We start from the raw sequence: 21,620 nt of genomic DNA, 5'->3' as shown, positions 1-21,620 counted from the left end.
TAACCTAGATCATGTCTGTGTGGTCGTGCTCTGCAGCTTCCAGCAGAGGGGTGGTGGGCGCAGGATATAGAGAAATATAAAGTTTTGTACCAGAAAGCCGGTAAGCCGCCGCTCAGCACTACCTCTTTCCCAAATCCAGGGCTGCGTTCAGTCTCTAGGACCACGCGAGTCCAGCCGGCTCCAGGGGCGTGGCTTCCCTCGTGGGCCGCTGGCCTGGATTGGCGCAGAGGGGCCGGCCCCGGCCAATCAGGCGCGGGGGCGTTGTCCCGGGGCGGGGCTCCCGCCTCCTGCCTCCCGCCTCCCGCGTGGCGAGTGCCTAGGTTCCCCCGCAGCCCCGGCAGCTGCTGACCCTCGTCTTCCGGGCCAGGGGATCAGGGGGGACATGGCCTCGGCCACTGTGGCAGCAGCAAGACGGAGCCTCGGCCGGGCCCCTCGGCTACTCCTCCAGCGCGGTTACCAGACGGAGAAGGGTGTCTACGGCTACCGGCCGAGGAAGCCCGAGAGCCGGGAGCCCCGGGGCGGCCTGGCGCGCCCCCCAGGTCCGGAATGGGGCCCGGGCGGTGGGCGTGGGGGCTGGGGAGGCAGGGGGCCTCCCTGCCGGGCCTGCGGTGGGGTTTTGTTGGGGTGTAGGTCGGGCTTCAGGGGGCCTGCAGTGCGCGTGCAGTCTGGTGGGGAGGAGGGGGAGGTAAGGGGGCGGAGGGGGGCAGGCGTGGGTGTTGTCAGTGTCTGGGTCACTCTCTGTCCAGCCTCGGTAGGTGGGGAACCCTGAGGTCTGGGTGTCAGCGTGGGTTCCACGCTTGAGTGATCTGTCTTTCGAGTAGTGACTGGTTTTGTGAGGTCTTTTTTCTATTCCTTGGTTGTAAACATGTGGGAACTTAGTTCTTTGCGGAGGCGGAGCTGCGGGGAAAGAAAAGTTCAAAGATCTCCCAGCTCCTGGAGTTTAACAAGATACATTTCCAGGGCCATCTCCAAGGCTCCTGCGAGCTGGATGTATGGGGATCACGACTGTGCTGCTGCAGTGAAGAGGGCAGCTAGTTGATCTTGGACCACAGCACAGTATTTATTGTTTATCTCCTCGACCTAAGTAGCCTCTTACTTTAATTTCAGAGTTTAAAACTCTTTGCTGAACTTGGAACCATGTTACTAGTGGTTTTAATGGATTAGGAGACACGAATATCAGTTTTTGGAACCTCTCTTGCATGCTCCTATGCAAGAGACTAATTTTGAGTATTTGGTTTATGCTCCAAAGTTATTGTATCTTTATTCATCCTCACAGGACAAAAGATAAATACAGATAGATTATTAGAAGAAAATCATTTGGTGTCGTTGATCTGGTTATTAGTTAACAATGAAGGTCCCCTTCATGATCTAAGGACCTGACATTTGAATCTTACATCACACACTGAAACCTCAGTATTTTGCTCTTGACCTCAGGGAGCATTTAGAATAAACCTGATTTCTCTCGCTTGAATGCAATGGGATTTTCTTAGAGAAGGCATTTTGGCCAACCAGATTGTTAATCTCTTGAGGGTAGGACGATAGGTATCTTATTTCACTCTGCAAATTGAGTGTCAAGAATTTTATGTCAGGGGCTGCCCTGAGGCCAAGTGGTTAGGTTCCTGTGCTCTGCTTTGGTGGCCCAGGGTTTTGCCAGTTAGGATCCTGGGTGTGGACCTAGCACCACTCATCAAGCCATGCTGAGGCGGCTCCCACATTGCACAACCAGAAGGACCTACAATTAGAATATAAAACTATGTACTGGAGGGCTTTGGGGAGAAGAAGAAGGAAAAAAATGAAGATTGGCAACAGATGTTAGCTCAGGTGCCAGTCTTTAAAAAAAACAAAGAATTTTATGTCAATTGTTTTCAAATATGTGCACTGAAATCACTTTGAATGATGTTTAAAATGCCAGTTCCTAGGCCTCCCTCCCTCCCACGCCCTCCCCTCTGGGTTCTAAGTCGGTGAGCTGAGATGAGGTTCAGGAGTATGTATACTCATCAGGCATCCCAGGTGATTCTCTAGCAGGAATTGCACGGCCACCTGTGGCCAAATACTGTTACAGTCAGAAGGGATATGTGTGCAGGACGTGTTTGACAATCCCTTCTTCATTTAGGATCATGTTAGCATGATCTCAATGCACAATTTTATTGTGATCTCATTTGAGGTTTTCCCTTACAATCGGGTCTCTATTTGATTCCTATTAACAGCCTGGCAGCTGAGAATTAAGCCTTGCCTTGGAAAAACCTGGGCTGGTGGTTCTTAACTGGAAGACTATATCTGAATCATCTTAGGAGCTTTGGGCCAGTGTGGTTTAAAAAATATCTCTGGGGGCTGGCCCCATAGCGTAGTAAAGTTCAGCACGCCCTACTTCACTGGCCCAGGGTTTGCAGGTTCAGATCCCAGGTGGAGACCTACGTCACTCATCAAGCCATGCTGTGGGAGCACCCACATACAAAATAGAGGAAAATGGGCACAGACGTTAGCTCAGGGCTACTCTTCCTCAAGCAAAAAGAAGAAGATTGGCAACAGGTGTTAGCTTGCGGCGACTCTTCCTACAGACACACACAAAAAAATCTCTGGAGTTGATTTTATATATAATCTCCTCATCACCAAGTTCTCCTCTCTCCCTCTCTTGCTAGTAATGAACTTGCTGTATTGTGAGGTGCTTGGTGAAATTTGAAAGTTCAGTATGGCTTTAAAACTGCAGGCAGAGGGTACCATCTTGTATGGTATTGGGAGGGAAGAGTAAAATCAATACCAGGAAACAGTTGTTGCACAGTTACACAATCTGGCTTAAGAAATTTTGTTGCTAAGGGCAATAACTTTATTTCCATTTTCCTTATTTTTTAAATACTCTGAATAAAACTTGCAGGCAAGTGGGCCATTCTGTAACTTTCTTCAAAATTACCGTTGCATATAGATCTGTGGCAGGTTTTCCTTCTTTCTGTTTCAGAACTCGTCATATTATTTTGTTGTAACTCTTTTTGTAGGTCCTTATCTCCTACTAGGCTGTGTGGGAGAAAGGAGGAAGGAGACTTGTATGTGTCGCTTCCAGTAGCATCTCATTGGCTAGAACTCTGTCAGTATATATTTGCAAAGGAGACTAGAAAGTATAGTCTTTTTTTTTTTAAGATTTAATTCTTCTTTCTTCTCCCCATTACCTGCCCCACCCCCAGCAGTACATAGTTGTATATTTTACTTGTGGATCCTTTCTAATTGTGGCATGTGGGACGCCACCTCAGCGTGGCCTGATGAGGGGTGCCATGTCCGCACCCAGGATCCAAACCAGAGAAACCCTGGGCCGCCGAAGCAGAGTGCGTGAATTTAACCACTCGGCCATGGGGCTGGCCCCAAAAGTATAGTCTTTATTCAAGGTGGCATTGCAGCAGCTAAAAATTACTTTGAGAAGAGGAAAATAAATACTGGAAAATAACTAGTAATCACCACACTTGACCCCTTTGGCCACTCAAATATCCTAAGCTTTTCTTCCCATACATAGAATGTATTCACCTCTTCTCTCCTCCGTTCAATTCCTGAATCCAGCTCAAAGTCCATTATCTCTGGGGAATGTGCAGCCCTCTCTATCAGGTCTGGCTGTGGCTCCTCCTGGTCTGGAATTTTATGAACTGCCATCCACCTCATATATGCACATTCAGTATACAAAGGAAACTCCCATCCTTAAAAAGGACAGGATGACGACTGGTTCCAACCAGTTATCAAATCCTCTTGGGAAGGAATGAGAAAGCTCCTTGATGTGGCGCTGTAGTAAGTCCACCAGTTCATTCGGCCCCTCAGCTCTGCCCTCTCTGTTTCCCTGGCATTGCCTTATGGATTCTTCCTTAGCTATTATCTTCTGTGGCTGCCTCTGACATGGGCTCTGGGGAGTAGGCCCCCCTTGGGGGCTGCACACCTTCCACAACCTACTCTATTTTGGTTAGGTTAGGAACCTGAGAGTTCCTTTAGGGGGTCATCAATTACAGGTTTTTTTCTGGGCGGAGTTGGGATTTCTTTGGCAGTTTTTTAAATAAAATTCACGGGTCTGCAGTCTTTTTGCTTCTGGTCATTCCATGAGCAAGATCTCATCTACAGTTAGTTTTTAAGGCTGAAAACTGGTCTTTTATTTACTGCTTCTGTGCTCTACCCATGGAGCTCCCTCAATTTAAGGGTGCTTACCTTGAGACCATTTGAAATAACATGCTGGACTGGGAAGGCAACACCCTTTATCTGATCCAAAGCTCAGCTGGCTCCTGTTGTCTGATAGACTGCTTACTAGAAGGTGCTTGAAGAAGGGTTTCATCTGTTCTCTTATCTCCTGCTAAGACGGCCTCTTCAGAACCACTTTTTCTAATTGCTTCTACTTTTCCAACCTTGCCACAGTCCACCTTCTGGGTACTGAGGCCACAGACAGAGGTTACCCGCTGTTAGCAGAGCTGAATTTCCCTCCATCTCTGCTTGTTGATTTGCTAGTTCCAACTTGACCTCATCTTTCTCCCAGGGTTTTCCAGAATGACGAGAAACAATGAACCCATGCTGTTGAGCTCTAGGCTCTGTGGGCATGTAGTCAGCCTTTCACGATGTCCCAGGTGACAGTTTTACTAAATGTTTTATCAGATAGCATAGCACTGCTGATCAGCTTTCTAGTCTGAAATATCTGGGTCCTTGGCAGCCATTGCCTGACTGCTAAGCCGGTGTCGTATGCATTTTAGGTTCTACTATGGCAGCAACCCACCTTGGGTACCAAATTCTGTCTTAGAAAGGATGAGTGCAGGGGCTGTGCCTGACACCTGGAATAACAATGACTTAAGTAAAGTGAGTAAGAGTCTGAGCTGGTATGACAGCTTTGCTCTGAAAGTCATAGGGCGTCAAGCCCCTTCTGTGTTGTCTCTTCCCCTCTTGTGGGTGTTGCTCTCAACTCTGGTCCAGGATGGCTCACCGCTGTATCCACGTACTGACCAGCAAGAAGGAAGAAAGGGGGAAGGGAAGAGAACACCCTTTCCTTTAAGGGCAAACCCACCAGTTGTATACGTCACTTCTACTACCTTCTCATTGGTCAGAACTTAGTCACATGGCCACACTGGCTGCATGGAAGGCTGGAAAAAGTCATATACTCAACTGTCTATTGCTATGAAAGAGAAAGGAGAATGGATATTGGGAGTTTTGGTGTCTTTGCTCCAGATGTATTATAAAAACCTTGGGTAAGCAATCCACCTTCAACTTTTCCACCTCATACTTCATATGAAATTTTGAGCACTGTATTTCTCAAAGCTTTATTTTCTTTATATTTTCACTAACTAGGATCCTCGTCGAGGCCTTCAGTCTGGGCTGCTGCAAAAAAATAGTTTAATTCAAGCGTTCTTATCCTGGGCCCATGGCTCCCTGTGAATAGCTTTCAGAAAGTCTGTATACTTTGCGCATCTCTGTGTGTGTCTGTTTCTAGGCAAAGGGCTTCCATTCAATTCTCAGAGATCCATGTCTTCAAAAAGGTGAAACTGCTGACCTCACTGGTGTTATCATTTACAGCCTCGTTCTCTTCCAGCATAGTCCAGTCTTTCTAAACCATTGGTTTCTTTGAGTCATTTTCCTACTCAGGTCTCAAAAGGCTCTACTTTGCCTCTCAGAATAAAATCCAAATTCTTTAGCTTGATATTATATGCTGTTCATATGATATCTTTCTAGACAATTCCAGGCTATCCAAATCTGAACACCCCCAACTCTCGGTGTGGGCCCTAGGACTCTATTGAACTTTTCTGACTGTGTGCAATGTTGTGTAGTGATCATCTTCTCACTTGCCTTGTGAGATCCTGCCTGGTAAAGACCTTGTCTTATGTTCCTCTTATGTCTACACTTAGCTGAATATTTATTAAATGATTTATTCCTACTGAGAAATGGAAATAAGGTTCTGTATATACAATTTACTTGTGACATTTAGTGCATCTGAATTTAGCATGTACAACCATAACACCATGTATCAAGAAAGGAAGCACTTTATGTATTGGGTAATACACTATATTACTATGTTTTAGAAAAAGGAATAACTTCTTTTTTGCTGATGAAGACGATTAAGACTTGCTGTGTTTTTCCTTAAATTCTCTGTAAGTGTGTGCTCATGGCCAGTTCCGTTAATTAGAACAGGATGCTGATGAGGCCAAGGATGTGGTTTGATCAGCTCTATTCTTTTTCATGACCCTGCCAGTTGTCCTAAAAGGTACCATCTTGGTTGAAGGGAATGACTGAGTTTGTGTGATGGCTCATGTACATAACTCTATGGTATTGGCAATGTAAATCAAAGGACAACCCTAGTCAAAATGGACACATGGCATCCTCCCATATCAAAGGTGACAGCGAAGTGGGAGGAGGTGTGGTCAGAGGTACGGTTCCTCCCTTCTCCTCTTTGTACTTCATCAGCCTTCTTTCTGCATATGTTTGTCTTGGCTGAGAATCAATGCCTGCAGAGGATGACTACATCATTCGCTAAGACTTTCATTGTCTTAGGCTTTAGAGAGATACTGAATTTGCTTCTAGTAACCTTTGGGATGGCAGTAGTTTCACTAGTTAAAATTTGACCTATAATGAGCGTCCTTTGTAACTGACTATTACTTGCAGCTTGTACTTTAACCTGGGTAAACCTCAGTTTTCACGTCACTTGGATTTGTTCATCAACAATCCCAATTTAAAGTGGAGGTGGGTTTAGGAGTGGTGATTCATGGATATAAGTTTCACTATGGAGGATTTGGATTATAAAAAAAATAGCAGAATTTAGAGACCCTCAGGAGATGGAAGCCATAGGATTCCAAACAGTGTTTGGTGGTTACTGACCTTGGCAATGAGCCTTAGTAGTTGAAGTGAGGTTGTAGATACATTGCATGTTAGAAATAACAGGAACCTTTACTGGAGTCATGGGGAAAATGCTTGAAGAAAATCTGATTGCATTAGAGATTTTTAAAAATCTGGCTGATTCTGGAGCACAAATGTAGACCAAAAAAAGCTAATGACATTAGTTCTTGTACTTCTTGTTGTTGTTTTTAATGTCTCAATAACTTCTAATTCTCTCATCCCTTTCACTATAGGCTGTGGACTTCCCTTTTGAATTGTTATTAGAGTGTAATGGATAAAACATTGTATTGAAGTCAAATATGCTTGAATTCAAATTCCAGCTGCTTCTTTACCTGTGTCACCTTTTGTTAGCCACATAACCTCTTTGGGCCTCAGTTACTCTTCTGCACATGGGGGGACCTATTTTAGAATTGTTGCAAGAATTAGCTAACATGATGTGTTTGAAAAATCCAGTACAATGCATGCAAAAGTTAGTACTCAGTAAGCAGTCACTATCACCTATTATCAACCTGTGACCCTTACTTATCTATCTTGGCAATGATTTAAGAAAGGATTTAAAAAAATGTAAAGGCAGAACAGGCTTTCTGTTTAAAGTCTGTTTTTTTTGCAAGAAAGAAGCAACAGGGAAAAAATTTATTTTGTAAAACTGTTGTGTTTGAGACGGGAAGGGAGGGTATGATGGAAAATGAACTCAGTTGCACAGCCTAGGTCTATCTGAATTTATTGAACAGAATATAGTATGCTGGTACAAAGTCATTTGGCTTTTAATATGGTTATCTATGGAGTTCCTAAGTTGAAGCTGGAGGCAGCCACCTCATTTTAATAGGGTTCTAAGGGATTCCAATTACGAAATTCCCTTTCTTGGAGTTTTCACTGTTTTTTATAGATATCCAGTGCTCCCACTTGCCTTAAGCATATGCTGCCTTAAATGGAAATAGAACTATGGATATGGTCTAGAAATCTTGGGGGGAGGCTATTTATGACCAGATCATAAAATAGAACTGTATTGACTTTTAGTTTAAGTACTAAGTTTAGTTTAAGTTGTCTGTCAGTGTACTTCATGCTGGTTAATTTGAACATTTTTCTCCCTAAAACAAAACACTGTTCTGTGTCCCCACCATGTGTGCTTACAACAGAGAATAAAGTAGTTGATATAGAGATCCCTATCATAATAGTTTTTAACCTTGTATTAGCTAAGGTTCTTTTAGTCACAAGCAACAGAAACCCACTCCAGCTATCCTAAAGAGGGGATTTTATTTGAAAGATACAAGGATGTCTTCTAGAAGTGAAGGATGTGTCAAGCAACCGAAACTCGGGTAGGGAGTAAATCAGGGCTAACTCAGGGGATATTGGCAGGAGTGTGTGTGGACCCACAGAGCACTGCTGTTAATGTGACTCAGTTCCTGTGTCATCCATACATGTGTGGAGGGTCCCCAGTACCACCCTATGTTTGAGATTCGCCACAAGGACTCACGGCACTCAGCGTATAGTTGTACTCGTGGCTAAGGTTTATTACAGTGATGTAATAAGGTTATACAGCTGGGTCATAATGGAAAAAGGCACAGGAAGAGCTGGAGGATGTGTTGTGCAAGCTTCCTTATGCTCTTTCTCCCATGAGGGATGACAGAGAACGCACTCTTCTTCAAGCGACGAAAACACAGAAACGTGTGTGATGTTTCTGCCCCGGGAAGCCCATTAGAGACTCGGCACCCAAGGTTTCTCTTGGGAAATGGTCATGTAAGCACCCTTTGCACATGCCAAAATTCCAGACTCCCAGAAGGACAGCAGGTGTTCAGCATAAACCACGCTGTTTGCACAGTTGAGGCATAGAGGGCCACTCTTATCAGTTGGGGACAGGTGAAGACATTCCTGAACTCCAAGTTCCCGGACACCAGCCAACCTGGCAAGCAGCTTCTCTAAGGATAATAGTCTCAGGTTTACTCTTTTCTCATAACATCCCTCTCAATTCCAAGTCTCAAATTCTGGAAAGATGAAATCTGACCCACCTTGACTCAGATATCTTTGGAGTCCATGAATTTGTAGGGAGGCAGAGGAAGTGATATAGACACGGTCACTGGAACCCACCCCCTGGAATGGAATTTCTCAGGAAAGAGGGAGTCAAAGTGAGTGGGAAGGATCCATTGTGGGTCTTGTATTTCCACGTTTGAGGGCTCTGGAAAGCTTTCAGCATGGGATTCTGTGACTCTGTTACAACATGCTAAATCTCAGGACTGCATTCACGTAATAACAAATATTTCTTGCGTCTACTGTATGCCGGTCTCCTGAGCTGGGTGCATGCCTCCAATATTTCCCATTTTGTTTTGAAGAAGAGTGTCTATGTGCTGGTGCTGTTTTCCTCTTCTCCCTGGCGTCTTAGGGATTTAAACGTCAAATTCAATCCCTCTGAACTTTTGTAGATATCATGAGTACTAAGTTTTTTGGGCAGTTTTATGCCTAACATAAAGGTATTTATTTTTCTCTTACAGTAATCCTTCAATTTATACAGTAATGGCAAGTTGTTAAATGAAGAATATGTGTGTTCTATTGCTGTGCCTTCATTCTTTTAAATCTTTTAATTTCATTATTTGCTGCAAATTAATATAGCTGAAGCACTTTTATCCAATGCATTTGAAACTGGAATTTGGTCAGTTAGTTTAAAAAGAAGTCGTTAAAGCAAGGCGTTTCATATCGAAATGGGAGATGCTTTAAGTATTTTAACTTAAAGATATTTATTTTTGTTGTTGGATATGCAAATCTTTAAAATTAAGAGGACTTATGAAAGCAATCCGAATGCAAAATCTCTCTAGATTTTTATGATTTCTCCTCCAATATTTTACTTTTCCCCACAGCAATAGCCTTAGGAACAGATAGAACTGGTTCTTATAAGCATATAGTGAAGCGAGGGCAGACGTGCTGGGTGTACCGGCGAGGACTCACAGATCAAAGGCTCTGGGAGTGAAGAAGGCAGCAAGTCAGAGCAATGGATACAATTTAAAGAGCTCTTCTGTACTTGCTCACTGTAGAAAACTTAGAAAATACGATAAGCCACAAAAAAAATCAGGAATTTGGACATCACTAAGTTTTTGGTCTATTTCCTTTATATTTATGAAATATATATATGCACACATACATACACATATGTATGAAGTATGCAGATACTAATATGCTGCATATACTACATAATGAAATATATATTATATACTATACACACATTTTAACAAAAAGCAGGCTCATGCTATATATAGCGTCTTGTAGTCTCTTTTGATGTGAATACACTAACATTTTTCCGTGAAGCATCCTCCTCCAACGTTATTTTGCAATGACTGTTGGGAAATGGACATTAGCTATTAACCCTCGAGCACCCCCCTCAGAGCACTGGGGGTTTATAAGGAGTTAGAGGACTAACAATAGGGAAATGTCAGCGAGGAATGAGGAGGCAGCCACTCCGCCTCAATGTTTGAGAGGTGTGGGTGTGGGTCATAAGTAGCTTTGTCATCTAATGATGTCCTCTGGGGAAAGCAGATTCCAGTCAGGACAGGAGTGCAAGGGATGTTTAGGGAAAAGATTAAGAATGTAGGGAGATTTGGTAAACATGGAACAGAATGCCAGATGTCACAATGGAAAGACCTGAGGGCAGAGACGGAAGGGATATGGGACTGGGTCTGGGAGAAGAAACCAGAGCATTGAAATGAGGGTGTAAGAGAAAATAGATCGCCAGGCTGGATGTAAGATGTGCCCAGAAGTGGGAGGGGAAGAGTCTTCTCTCTGGCTCTGCCAGAAGAATAGGTGCCACGTGTTCTTTGGGGTGATCAGTGTCCTTTTGTGCCAACTCCCATGTCAGTGTTCCAGAATATCAGTAAAAGCCTGGCTGGCGAGCAGTCAGAAATTGAAGCAGTGGTCTCTGTGAGCTGACATGGGTTCACTAAAGAGGATGTTTTCAAAAGGGCAACCGGATCGCTATGAGAATGGTGATGAAAACCCTGTATATTTACTATTGACGTATCCCACTGAAGATGTAGTTTTGTAGATGATACTGGATGCTGTGGAAAGTGGAGGAGATCACCCAGAGGGAAAATAGATTGAGAAGGTGGCCCTGGGCAGACCCACAGAGCACCAGTATTTTAGAGATGGACCCAGAGGAGGAGCCCCCTGAAAGGGACTGAGGTTGAGCAGCCAGTGAGTTTGGAGGAAAACCAGGGTCTTGCAATGCCAGAGAGCCCAGGGAAGAATGTGTCTTTAAGGAGTGGCCAACAGGGACAAGGCTGTAGACATGGTCCATCTGGATTTTAGCCACAAACATGAAGCTTTCCTACTTCATAAAACAGCAACCGAGAACATCAGTAAGGTTCAGAATAGAACCCTACAGCATATTACATCCCTAACCTCCAGCCTGAAATCAGTTCATTTACTGGGATTGTTTGAGAAGTTTGTTAGACGTAGTTTGGATCCTCCCAGCTGCTGTATTAGTGCAAACACATCCCTTACGTATTCAGTACATCTCTGTTCTTTCCTCTAAGCCTGTGACAAGAGCTACACTTTGCAGTACTCCGAGTATGAGCCCAAGCACATTGGTAGCCCTGAAATCGTTTCATGGTAATAAATGTTCATAAAATGGTCATTAGATGTTTCAAAATATGCTAACACTTTTCTTTGGGTTCTGAAAATAAAATTTTTAAAAAATGTTTAGAAAATGTGTGACCTCAACAGTAGATCTGCTCATCTTCAGGGATTTGTGCTCAGTTTGTGTAAGAATACCGTAATGAACTGAAAGTTAATTGAATGTGAGCATGAAGGACTTTTTTCAAATTTTAGGACTTTCATGTGGGAAAGGGAAGAAAAGCAGCTTTTGGCTGAATATAAAATCATCTAAGAAGTGGATTCATTGAAAGATAACGCCTCTTCTTTAAGTGGAGACTGGGGAATCACTCATTTAGGGCTTTATAAAGGGGATTTTTTTTCTTTTTCATTATGTGAGTGACAAGATCATTTTAAGGTCTTTTCCTAGTCTAAGATTTCATAGATCTATGAAATAACTATGTACCTGGGGTCTTTAGGAAATAAGGAAGGAAATACAGCATTGATTTTGTAGTTGTAGCTATCTCTATTTTTTTATGTAAAATATATAAAAATATCTCAAATAATAATAAAGCGGACTATAATTATCCACAATCTTGGCATTTTAACAGTTCTTTTCAATTTTGGGTGTTCTCTTTTATATCTACCCAAGTGCATAGTTATTTTTACAAATGTGCACTCGTAGTTCTATTTCGTTTTTGGTTGTTTTCAGTGACTTTAGCTATCATGAGATCAGTTTAAGGAAATAAGTGTGTTTTCCTGGATCCTGGTAATTTTTAATCCTACAAACCACTGACAGATGTGGTGGGTAGGAGCAATGTGTTAAAAATGTCTAAAGCCACTGAGGCTTCTTTGAAAAGCTGACTTTGCAGTTTGTGGGCATTTCCTAAACTGTTTGTGTTGTTCTGTTTTTCCCCTGAATTAGTTGATCACGGCCTTGCCAGGCTGGTGACGGTATATTGTGAGCACGGTCATAAAGCTGCCCAAATCAACCCCCTCTTCAGTGGACAAGCCCTGCAGGAGAATGTGCCTGAAATCCAAGCCGTTGTGCAGACGATGCAGGGACCTTTTAACACCACAGGTAAAGCCCCTTAGCAACAGGCTGTCCATATGACACTTAACTGCCAACACGAGGTGGGCTCCTCTCTCTGTTCTTGAAGAACTCACAGCCCACTGGAGCTCAGGCTTCCATGTGGTGTGAGGAGATAACGAGGGGTACATTCAAGCGCTGGTAGGGAGAAGCAGTCTTGAGGTTCTAGAATGGTCTTCTGATAGGGCCCATTTCCTCTGCATCCAAAAACCTATGTACAAATGGCCAACAGGTACATGACAAGGTGCTCAACATCACCAATCATCAGGGAAATGCAAATCAAAACCACAAGGAGATATCACCTCACACCTGTTAGAATGGCTATTGTCAAAAAAGCAAAAGATACAAGTGTTGGTGAGGATGTGGAGAAAAGGGAACCTTCTGCCTTGTCAGTGGGAATATAAGCTGGTGCAGCCACTGTGGAAAACAGTATGGAGGTTCCTCAAAAAATTGAAAATAGAACTACCATTTGATCCAGTAATCCCACTTCTGGGGATTTATCCAAAGGAAAGGAAATCAGGATCTGGAAGAGACGTCTGCCCTCTCGTGTTCATTGCAGCATTGGTCAATCCGTTTTGAAGATCTGAAGTGAAGAAACCATAAGCCATATAAAGTGAATGATGGGTTGTTAAACTCATGGTGTAGGTTTAGGCAAATGACTGATAAGTGATTGGTGCTGAGTTAACAGCACATTACAAACCTTCCTTTTCTTTGACTGAGTTTCAGGGAGATTTCCTTTTACCTTAAAATGTTGCTTTGCTATCAATATTAACTCATGTGGAGACCAACTGTTCAATAATACGCATTGCTTTATAGATATTAATGAAAGTTGAACATCTTGGTAGATAAATATTTCAGATAAAGGTAAAACATAAGATTTGTAACTATAAAACAGATGAATGGTAGCTTTCAAATTCTAGTTTGAAATTACAATAGAATCAAAATTTGTCATAAAGCAGTATGGCTCTGTCCTTGTGAAGAAAGGGATTTTCCCCCCTCTGAAGTTTTACTATTTCATGGCCATTGCCCGTATTTGCAATTTTGCTTTTAGAAAAATCTAGATAACCATTGATGATGACCCAAGTTATTTGGAATGAAGTGCTCTGAATTGAAATAATTATTTTGGTATGTTCAATAATTAGTTATATGGTTGACTGTTCTTTAGAATGATCCCTTTGATTCCATCTCATAGGATTACTGAACATGGGGAAGGACGAGGCCTCTCTTGAGGAAATATTAGCCTATCTCAATCAAATCTACTGTGGGCAGATTTCTATTGAAACCTCCCAACTTCAGAGCCAGGAGGAGAAAGACTGGTTTGCCAAGCGGTTTGAGGAGCTGAAAAAGGAGACCTTTACCACAGAAGAGCGAAAACATCTGTCAAAACTAATGCTAGAGTCCCAGGTATAAAAGCGACAGCGGATGTTAGTGGACCAGTCGGCTCGTTTTCTACAAAGATACTTAAACATTGAAGAGAGAGAAGGAAGGCATTAGCTCTGAACAGACCCCCACTCACCCTCCATTGCCTCAACTCAACAGACAATGTAACATACACCACTTTATTCTAAGTACAAAAAAGTGGATTGCCAAACAACGGGGCCGTTGTTTTCCTCAGAGTGAAAACTTTTTGCGTGTTTGTCTGTTGACTCTAAAAGATTGCAAAATCCTTAAGATCTTACTTCTCTTTTTATTACCTGAAATGATCAAAAAAAAAAAAAGTCTCTACATGGAAGAGGCTCTCACTCCACGTCAATGGAGTTGAATCTCCGTCGGGGCTGTGATCAGGACTCAGGCATATCAAGATGACAGGAAACCTCTTCCCCATGATTCAGATAGTTGGCTGGTTTGCAGCCTTGATGCGATAGTACTGTAGAGCCCGGTACTAAAATGTAAGCACCCAGAGAGCTAAGGCCCAGCCTCTCTACTCTAGAAGAACGCACATTCTAAGGGGATTCCTCTTGGGGTAGTTATTCTACCACTCAGATTATTTTCTCTGCATTCCCTACTGCTGTCCGGTGTCCTTGGCAAGGTTTTCCTGCCGTGCTCTGGATTACTTATGTCTGTCTCTGGGGAATGTAGTGAAGGGCCCCTGCTGCAGCCACCTGAAGAAGTGTGGGGTCTTCTTACAACGCACGTAGACGTGTCTGACTGTGACCTGACTAGCGGGCTATCTTCCCGTAACGAATATGTCTGACATGATGTTCCATAGGAGTTTGACCACTTTTTGGCCACCAAGTTTGCCACAGTGAAGCGATATGGAGGCGAAGGAGCTGAAAGCATGATGGGCTTTTTCCACGAGTTGCTGAAACGGTCAGCCTACGACGGGATAACCGATGTTATTATTGGGATGCCCCACAGAGGGAGGCTGAATTTATTGACAGGCCTTCTGCAGCTCCCTCCGGAGGTAAGAGACTTTCTGAGTTTCTCACCAGCAATGTACAACCACCTATAACAGAATCAAACTGATGGTAGTAATTCCTTGTAGAAAACCAACTAAGCATATGAGCTGTTGGTCCAGGAGATTGCTTGGTTCATCGATGAAACCTAATGCTGCTGGATAGAACTGGTATTTAGGCGGGCTTTCTATTTGTCTTTTTATGGATTCTTTCTTCTCTCAGGGAAGTTAAAAGTTAGTTTGTTGTCTCAAGGATGATGCAAACAGATACATTTGGTTTTTTGAAGCATGCTTTTCTTATTTAATAAAAATTGTTCAAACGAACACAAAGATCTGTGCAATTTTTACAGTTTTACCTTCCAAAAAGTCAATTATACTTTCCTCTTATTTGCAGAGTTTGTAGTTAATAGAGTGCGTAAAATGAATAATACATTGTTATCTCCAGAGAACACCCAAGTGAGTGGGTTGATAGGGAATTGGATGTTGGTGCTCCTGTTCAGCCCAGCTCAGTTTCTCTGTAAGTCTCTCAGACGACTCGAGAGTCAGGACTGAAGATGTGATGTCAACGAACATCAGAGAGATTCGATATTTAATAAGATCCACAATGCATGGATAAAACTCACTATTCTTCTCGGCCAGGAGATTAAGAATATGTATAGGGGCCAGTCCAGTGGCGTGGTGGTTAAGTTTGCACATTCTGCTTTGGGGGCCCAGGGTTTGCAGGTTTGTATCCTAGGGGTGGACCTATGCACTGCTCATCAAGCCATGCTGTGGAGGGGTCCCCCATATAAAATAGAGGAAGATTGCCACAGATGTTAGCTCAGGGGTAATCTTCCTCAAGCAAAAAAAAAAAAAGAGGAAGATTGGCAGTGGATGTTAGCTTAGGGCAAATCTTCCTCACACACAAAAAAGTTGTTTGTGTTATTAATAAATGCAATAAAATTAAAAAAAAAGTTATAAGTGTGAAAGGGCCTATCAAAGTTAGGCAGAGTGAACAGAGTCCTCGGAAGGACGTGTTATCCTTAATAATATTAGAAAATACACCTCATGTCATGTCTGGGGGCCAAGCTTTACCACTATTACTTAGACCTCAGTGTTTCTGATGCTAAGAGATTGATAATCAGCTTTTAAAAGACAAATACCTTAGGAAAGGTAAGATATGACAGAATAAAGTGACTGACAGATGGAGGCGTGTGCTTACATACACATGGAAATTCTTAAACCGAAAATTGCGTTTCTAAAATATCCCAAACAAAAAAATTACCCAAAGATGCAGAAATGATGATAAATGATCCTAGTCATGAGCAACTCATCTGGACCTACACTGTGCGAGTGTGTATGTTCCTGTCTGTGGGAGGGCAATAAGAAGCTTTTCCAAAGTAGGGAAGCTTTTTGGTCCTTCAGACAATTTGGCTAATTGAGAATAACATGCTGTTTTTGGTAAATACTTTGGTTTGAGACCCAGCTTTTTACAGAATAGCCAAGACCTTTAACAATTTAGTTAATTTTTCTTCCTTGTTCCTTTGTAAAATGGCTAGTAACATATATCTTGCAGATGACTTTGAACATGGAGAGAATGTGCAGAGAAGTCCTTTGAGAATTGGACAGTATAGTTTTTTAGATGTGACTTGAGCTAAGCGGTGTACGTCATCCCGTGTTGAAATGGGATTAAGTTCTATTTTATTTTTCTCTCTGCCTTTAATGAGATTAATACAAAGTTCTTTTGGAAAATATTTTATAACAGATGTGTTTAAGAAACATTATTTTGCTTATTGCAAGGCAGAGAGCTTACCATTTTCACCATGTTAGACTCTCCTTAAAGTGTTGGTACTTCATTTGATGGTGAAGGTGTCTAGTTCTGTGCATTGGAGCAGTTAGAAGTGTGTAGCTATTTTTAAAGAATGCATGGTTATAATAGCTATCAAAGCATGTGCATGAAGGTTTTTTATTGTATGATTTGAACTAACAACCTCTTCTCTTGTCTCCATGGTGATAAAAGGCATTTTTTCTTGTGTTCATTCTTAATAGCTGATGTTCCGTAAAATGCGAGGCTTGAGTGAATTTCCAGAAAATGTCTCAGCCACTGGAGATGTCCTGTCTCACCTGACCTCCTCGGTTGACCTGGACTTTGGAGCACACCGTCCCCTCCACGTGACAATGCTGCCTAACCCCTCGCACCTGGAAGCCGTTAACCCCGTGGCCGTCGGGAAAACCCGTGGAAGACAGCAGTCTAGACAAGATGGGGACTACTCTCCAGACAGTTCGGCCCAGCCTGGGGACAAAGTCATTTGCTTACAGGTACTTGTAGCTTCAAGAAGCGAGGCCAGAGGTTGGGAAGATCAGGAAGAAAGAATGTCTGGGTTGGTAGTTCTGAAAGGAGATGGCAGACATTCAAGAGGAAATTGAGATCAACTTTTGGGAAAATAAGATTCTGGGATTGTTTTCAAAATTCATAGCAGATCTGAAGTCTAGGCTCAAGGCAACTGACTTTAGACGGAGGTTTTCAGCGTGTTTTTCCTTTCTTGAGTTATGGATTAATTAACAGGATAGGGACTGGCGTAGCTGACACGTCTGTGAGGACCATTGTCATGACTTCTCTGCAAGTGCAGCCTTCTAGGAAACTACGTGGTCTTCATATATCTAACAAGACTACAAGAATCTAGATTTATTTTGTCTGCTTGTTTGTTTTACAGTGAAGGTCTTTGGCATTAAGGCAACCAATACAAATCATTAGTGTGGTTCTTGCTTCCTCTTCCTCCCAGGTTTTGGTAACCTAACAGGTATCTTTTAGAGTTTGGATTGTGGGTCACCTTTGTTTTCTGTGAGTATTCCTTTAAATATGAACCTTTAGGGGCCGGGCCCGGTGGCGAGGCGGTTAAGTGCGCATGTTCCGCTTTGGCGGCCCAGGGTTTGCTGGTTCAGATCCCGGGTGCTGCTTGTCAAGCCATGCTGTGGCAGGCGTCCCACATACAAAGTAGAGGAAGATGGGCACAGATGTTAGTGCAGGGCCAGGCTTCCTCAGAAAAAGAGGAAGATTGACAGCAGTTAGCTCAGGGCTAATCTTCCACCAAAAAAAAAAAAAAAAAAGAACCTTTAGCTACCGGGAGATAATTAATCCTGGATATCGGTAACTGAGTCTTCAAACCCAACAGAAATAGATAAATCTGTAAGGCAGTAGAATATTGTGCTACATATGCAAATAACGACATTATCTTACTCACGTTCATTTTCCCTGGGCCAGAAACTTGTAGTAAATAAATTGAGAGTAGGCAGAATTGGATTTGATTATAATATGGTATTTCTAAATAGGAATCTCCAAATCATTAACCAGATATTCTCTTTGCCTTTCACTTAATTCATAATGTTCTATAATAATTTAGTCATTCACATTTACCCAGTACATCAAGCAGATCTTAAGATGGACTTCTGAAGTAAGAGGTGAAAATGGCATTTACTTTAAAGTGATGAGAAACTGACTACCCTTTTTTGTCTACTTTGTGTTCCTAAAATATTTTGCCCGGCTGTGTCTGCACGTCTTGCCTTGCTCAAGTACACAATTGGAGTTTCTTGTGAGAACTCTAAATTTGGAGACTATAAAATCATAGTGGATGACATTCTGGTTGCTAGTTTTTCTGTCTGTCTTCTGCTTATCTTACTCCTGGACCTGGTGGAAGTGGATTCTCGTTTGGGATCTTCTGTGTGTGTCCAACCCCCACGGCCGTGTTTGGTTGGGTGGCTTCCACCTCATGCAGCATTTGTCTGTGCTCATGGACCCTTACTCCCACAAAGCTTTATAGAGCAGAGTGGAGTGGTTTCTCTTTGATTTAAGAAGAAAAATAAAATTAGCGAGTGACACACATGTGATTTAGTGCCAAGAATCCTAAGACCATGATAAAATGGGCAAGTTGTGAACAGATGTAGTGTCTGATCAGTGCCTCCACTGTAACACTTTTGTAAAGGAGCAGAAGAAACACACATCTCTCTTCCTTGCTTCACTGATCTCCTTTTACGTCATGACCCCACAAGAAATCCCAGCAGCACTGAGGCCAAAGGACGAGGAGTGTTCAGATGCCAGGAACCCCTTGACCCTGTGTGGGCCACCGTTTGGCTGAGGGTTGGACTTTATAATGTAATGTGGTGTAGAAAAGACAAGGACTCTAGAACCAAGAAGATCTGAGTTCAAATCCTGGCTTTGCTCCTTTCTAGCTTGGCGTGCTTGGTTCTGTTACTTAGGTTCTCCGAATGTCACAGGCAAAATGGGCGTATATTACATTCCTCATAGTGTTCCGAGGATTAAATGGGAACATATCCGTAATGTTTCTTGATCCAGGAGAAAGGCTTAGAGTGGTGAGGAAATAAGTAGAAAAAGCAGACGTGTCACAGAAGGTCTAGCCTCTAGTCCAAGCTGTGTAAAATATATACTCTTTCTGAATCTTGGTTTTCTTATCTGTAAAAAGGACAGTGGTGACTTTCTTACCTGGCCCCCCACCTAGTTGTTGGGTGGATAATGGAGATAATGCATACTGCTGTGGAGATAATGCAAGGGTATGTTGTTACTAGATATAGATACTCCAACATGTCGGTCATCCCCGCAGACCCTAGCAATGGAAGGTGTGGACTGGAAATTTTACTGATTCAAGAGAGTGCTTGCTTTCTTAGCCAAAATGTTCTACTTATGTAAAAGTGACTTTTTAAAAGGACATTTTCAATGTCCTTTAGAAAAATCTACTTCCAAGGATTCTTTTTTCACTCATATCAGGTCTTTTACTTCCGTTATCATCAGAGCCACCATGGTTACCTTAAGTTAGGGCAGATCAGGTGATTTCACTTTTTAGTTCAGCATTTTGGCTGTCTATGATAATAGTCTTTCAGCGTGAAGTCTGCTGAGCTTCTATTTTCTTCTAAGATCTGCAATTCCCTCATTATTTGCTTTCAACTTTTCTAAAAAAATTTCCCGCTTTCTCTGCCATCTTCCATCTACCAGGTTCTGTGATGAAGTTATGAAATGCTCTGGAAGAACAGCACACTTCAGACATTCTCTCCTACTAGTATTTTGTTTTCCCTCAAAGCATCCTTTCACTTATGTGTGATATACCTTCCCCCCATGCCTCCTGTCTTTGCTGTCACATCACTTCCTTCATGTTCACAATGGTGGCCATTACACCCAGTGGGGATTAGGTGGTGGAGCTGCGCGAAGTCTCTTTTCGGGGGCAAGATAATTGGAGAAACGGGGGAGTTCAAAGCTGTGCACTTTTCCTTGTGTCTTGCAGGCTGTTCTCATGAAAACTTTGCTAGAGCTGATTTTCCTTCTACCCCTCCTGTGGCCTTCCTTCTGTAGTGGCGCTCTCTGCAGTAGAATGTTGATGGGTATACGAGAAGTAATGGGTATAGCTGATGGTACAAGATGGAAGGAGTAGGTCAACTGGTGGTGGCTGCAAGAAGAAAAGGACTGTTTTAGTATCTTTGAAAGCTGCTTGGATCAGCCTAACCCTTCTAGAAAATCCTATAACCAGCAGATTTGGGGGAGAGCAGGGGAGCAGTGAGAGGGTGGTTGTTTTTATTCCTGTTATTATTTGAAAGCGATTCGTTCCAATTTGAAATCCTAAATTTCTCTGTCCCTTACGTTCATTTTCTTTCCTTCTCCTCCATGATTTAGGTTCACGGTGATGCTTCTTTCTGTGGTCAAGGGATTGTTCCTGAAACATTTACGCTCTCTAATCTCCCACATTTCAGAATTGGTGGGAGTGTCCATTTGATCGTCAATAACCAGCTGGGTTACACCACTCCGGCAGAAAGAGGGAGGTCTTCCTTATACTGTAGTGATATCGGTATGTAACACGGGGAGAAGTTGATGGTCAGACCAGCAGTTCCCACAGAATCTTCTAGTTCACTCGGAACAGTGAGCCTCACTGGCTACCCCATTTTTAATTTTGGATCAGATATGGTCAGTAGTCACCAACAGTGTTAAGTTAATATTCCTTCTAATGTCTGAGTGTGATCTTAAAATCCAAGGAAATAAGACAGAAGTGGAACTTAGAGGATGAAGTCTCAAATTGCTCAAGTATCCAGTTGAATGATCTGGCGGAAACCAGAGATCAGCACCACTAGTACAACACCTCAGTAACTGTCTTTAGGAGTCAGACTGCGAGTACCCAAGACCTTAGTCGAAAAGGATGTTTTTAACCAGTACATCTGACTAAGTGGTCTGATGTGAAATCAGGTGTGAAAAAGCTAAGCTGACTTGTTATCACCTGGAAATTGGCAGCATTAAGAGAAAGGCAGGCCTTTTATTACCCGTTCTCTAATGCACAGAGTTACAAGAACTGTTAGATGGTAGGAACTGTTCTGTTTTTGCACCCAGATCCTGGCCTGGATGCCTTTTGTCTCTGTGAATTTTTCTGTGACCAGTTTGATACAGATGCTGAAAATACATTCTATGAATTTTCTTTGGAGAAAATCCATTTTTTCCTAGGATAAATCCTTTAATAAACCTTTTATCTCAGAAGGAAAGATAATGGTAGTAATGACAATAACAAAATAAATATTAGTTATTGTGAACCGGGCACTGTCAAGCACTTCATATGCAGTAACTCATTTAATCTTTGGGATACCACTAGAGGTGGGAGCCATTATCCTACTTTTATAGACAAGGAGACTGGGATCCATCACCTTGCCAGGGTCCCACAATAAGTCACAGAGCTGGGATGTGAACTCATTCTTGTCGGC

The 21,620-nt window shown here is 42.6% G+C and overlaps 1 protein-coding gene across 3 annotated transcripts in view; it reads left to right on the top strand.

The window, feature by feature from the left end:
• The first annotated feature begins 268 nt into the window (after positions 1-268).
• The window catches only part of DHTKD1 (dehydrogenase E1 and transketolase domain containing 1), a 46,482-nt gene continuing 25,130 nt past the window's right edge, over positions 269-21,620 (top strand). Inside the window, exons 1-6 of one of the 3 annotated variants that reach the window (XM_014849487.3) lie at positions 269-539; positions 12,335-12,490; positions 13,692-13,903; positions 14,709-14,903; positions 16,923-17,192; positions 20,551-20,722. In XM_014849487.3, the coding sequence (XP_014704973.3) occupies positions 383-539; positions 12,335-12,490; positions 13,692-13,903; positions 14,709-14,903; positions 16,923-17,192; positions 20,551-20,722 (1,162 nt within the window). In that variant the 5' untranslated portion in view covers positions 269-382. The remainder of the gene's footprint in view (positions 540-12,334; positions 12,491-13,691; positions 13,904-14,708; positions 14,904-16,922; positions 17,193-20,550; positions 20,723-21,620) is intronic. The other 2 variants (XM_070500825.1, XM_070500824.1) reach the window with 2 other exon arrangements.

This window comes from Equus asinus, chromosome 29 (assembly GCF_041296235.1).
Source record: "Equus asinus isolate D_3611 breed Donkey chromosome 29, EquAss-T2T_v2, whole genome shotgun sequence".
Classification (NCBI taxonomy): Eukaryota; Metazoa; Chordata; class Mammalia; order Perissodactyla; family Equidae; genus Equus; species Equus asinus.
Note: the sequence above shows the minus strand (reverse complement) of the source record. Positions and strands in the feature narration are given on the sequence as shown.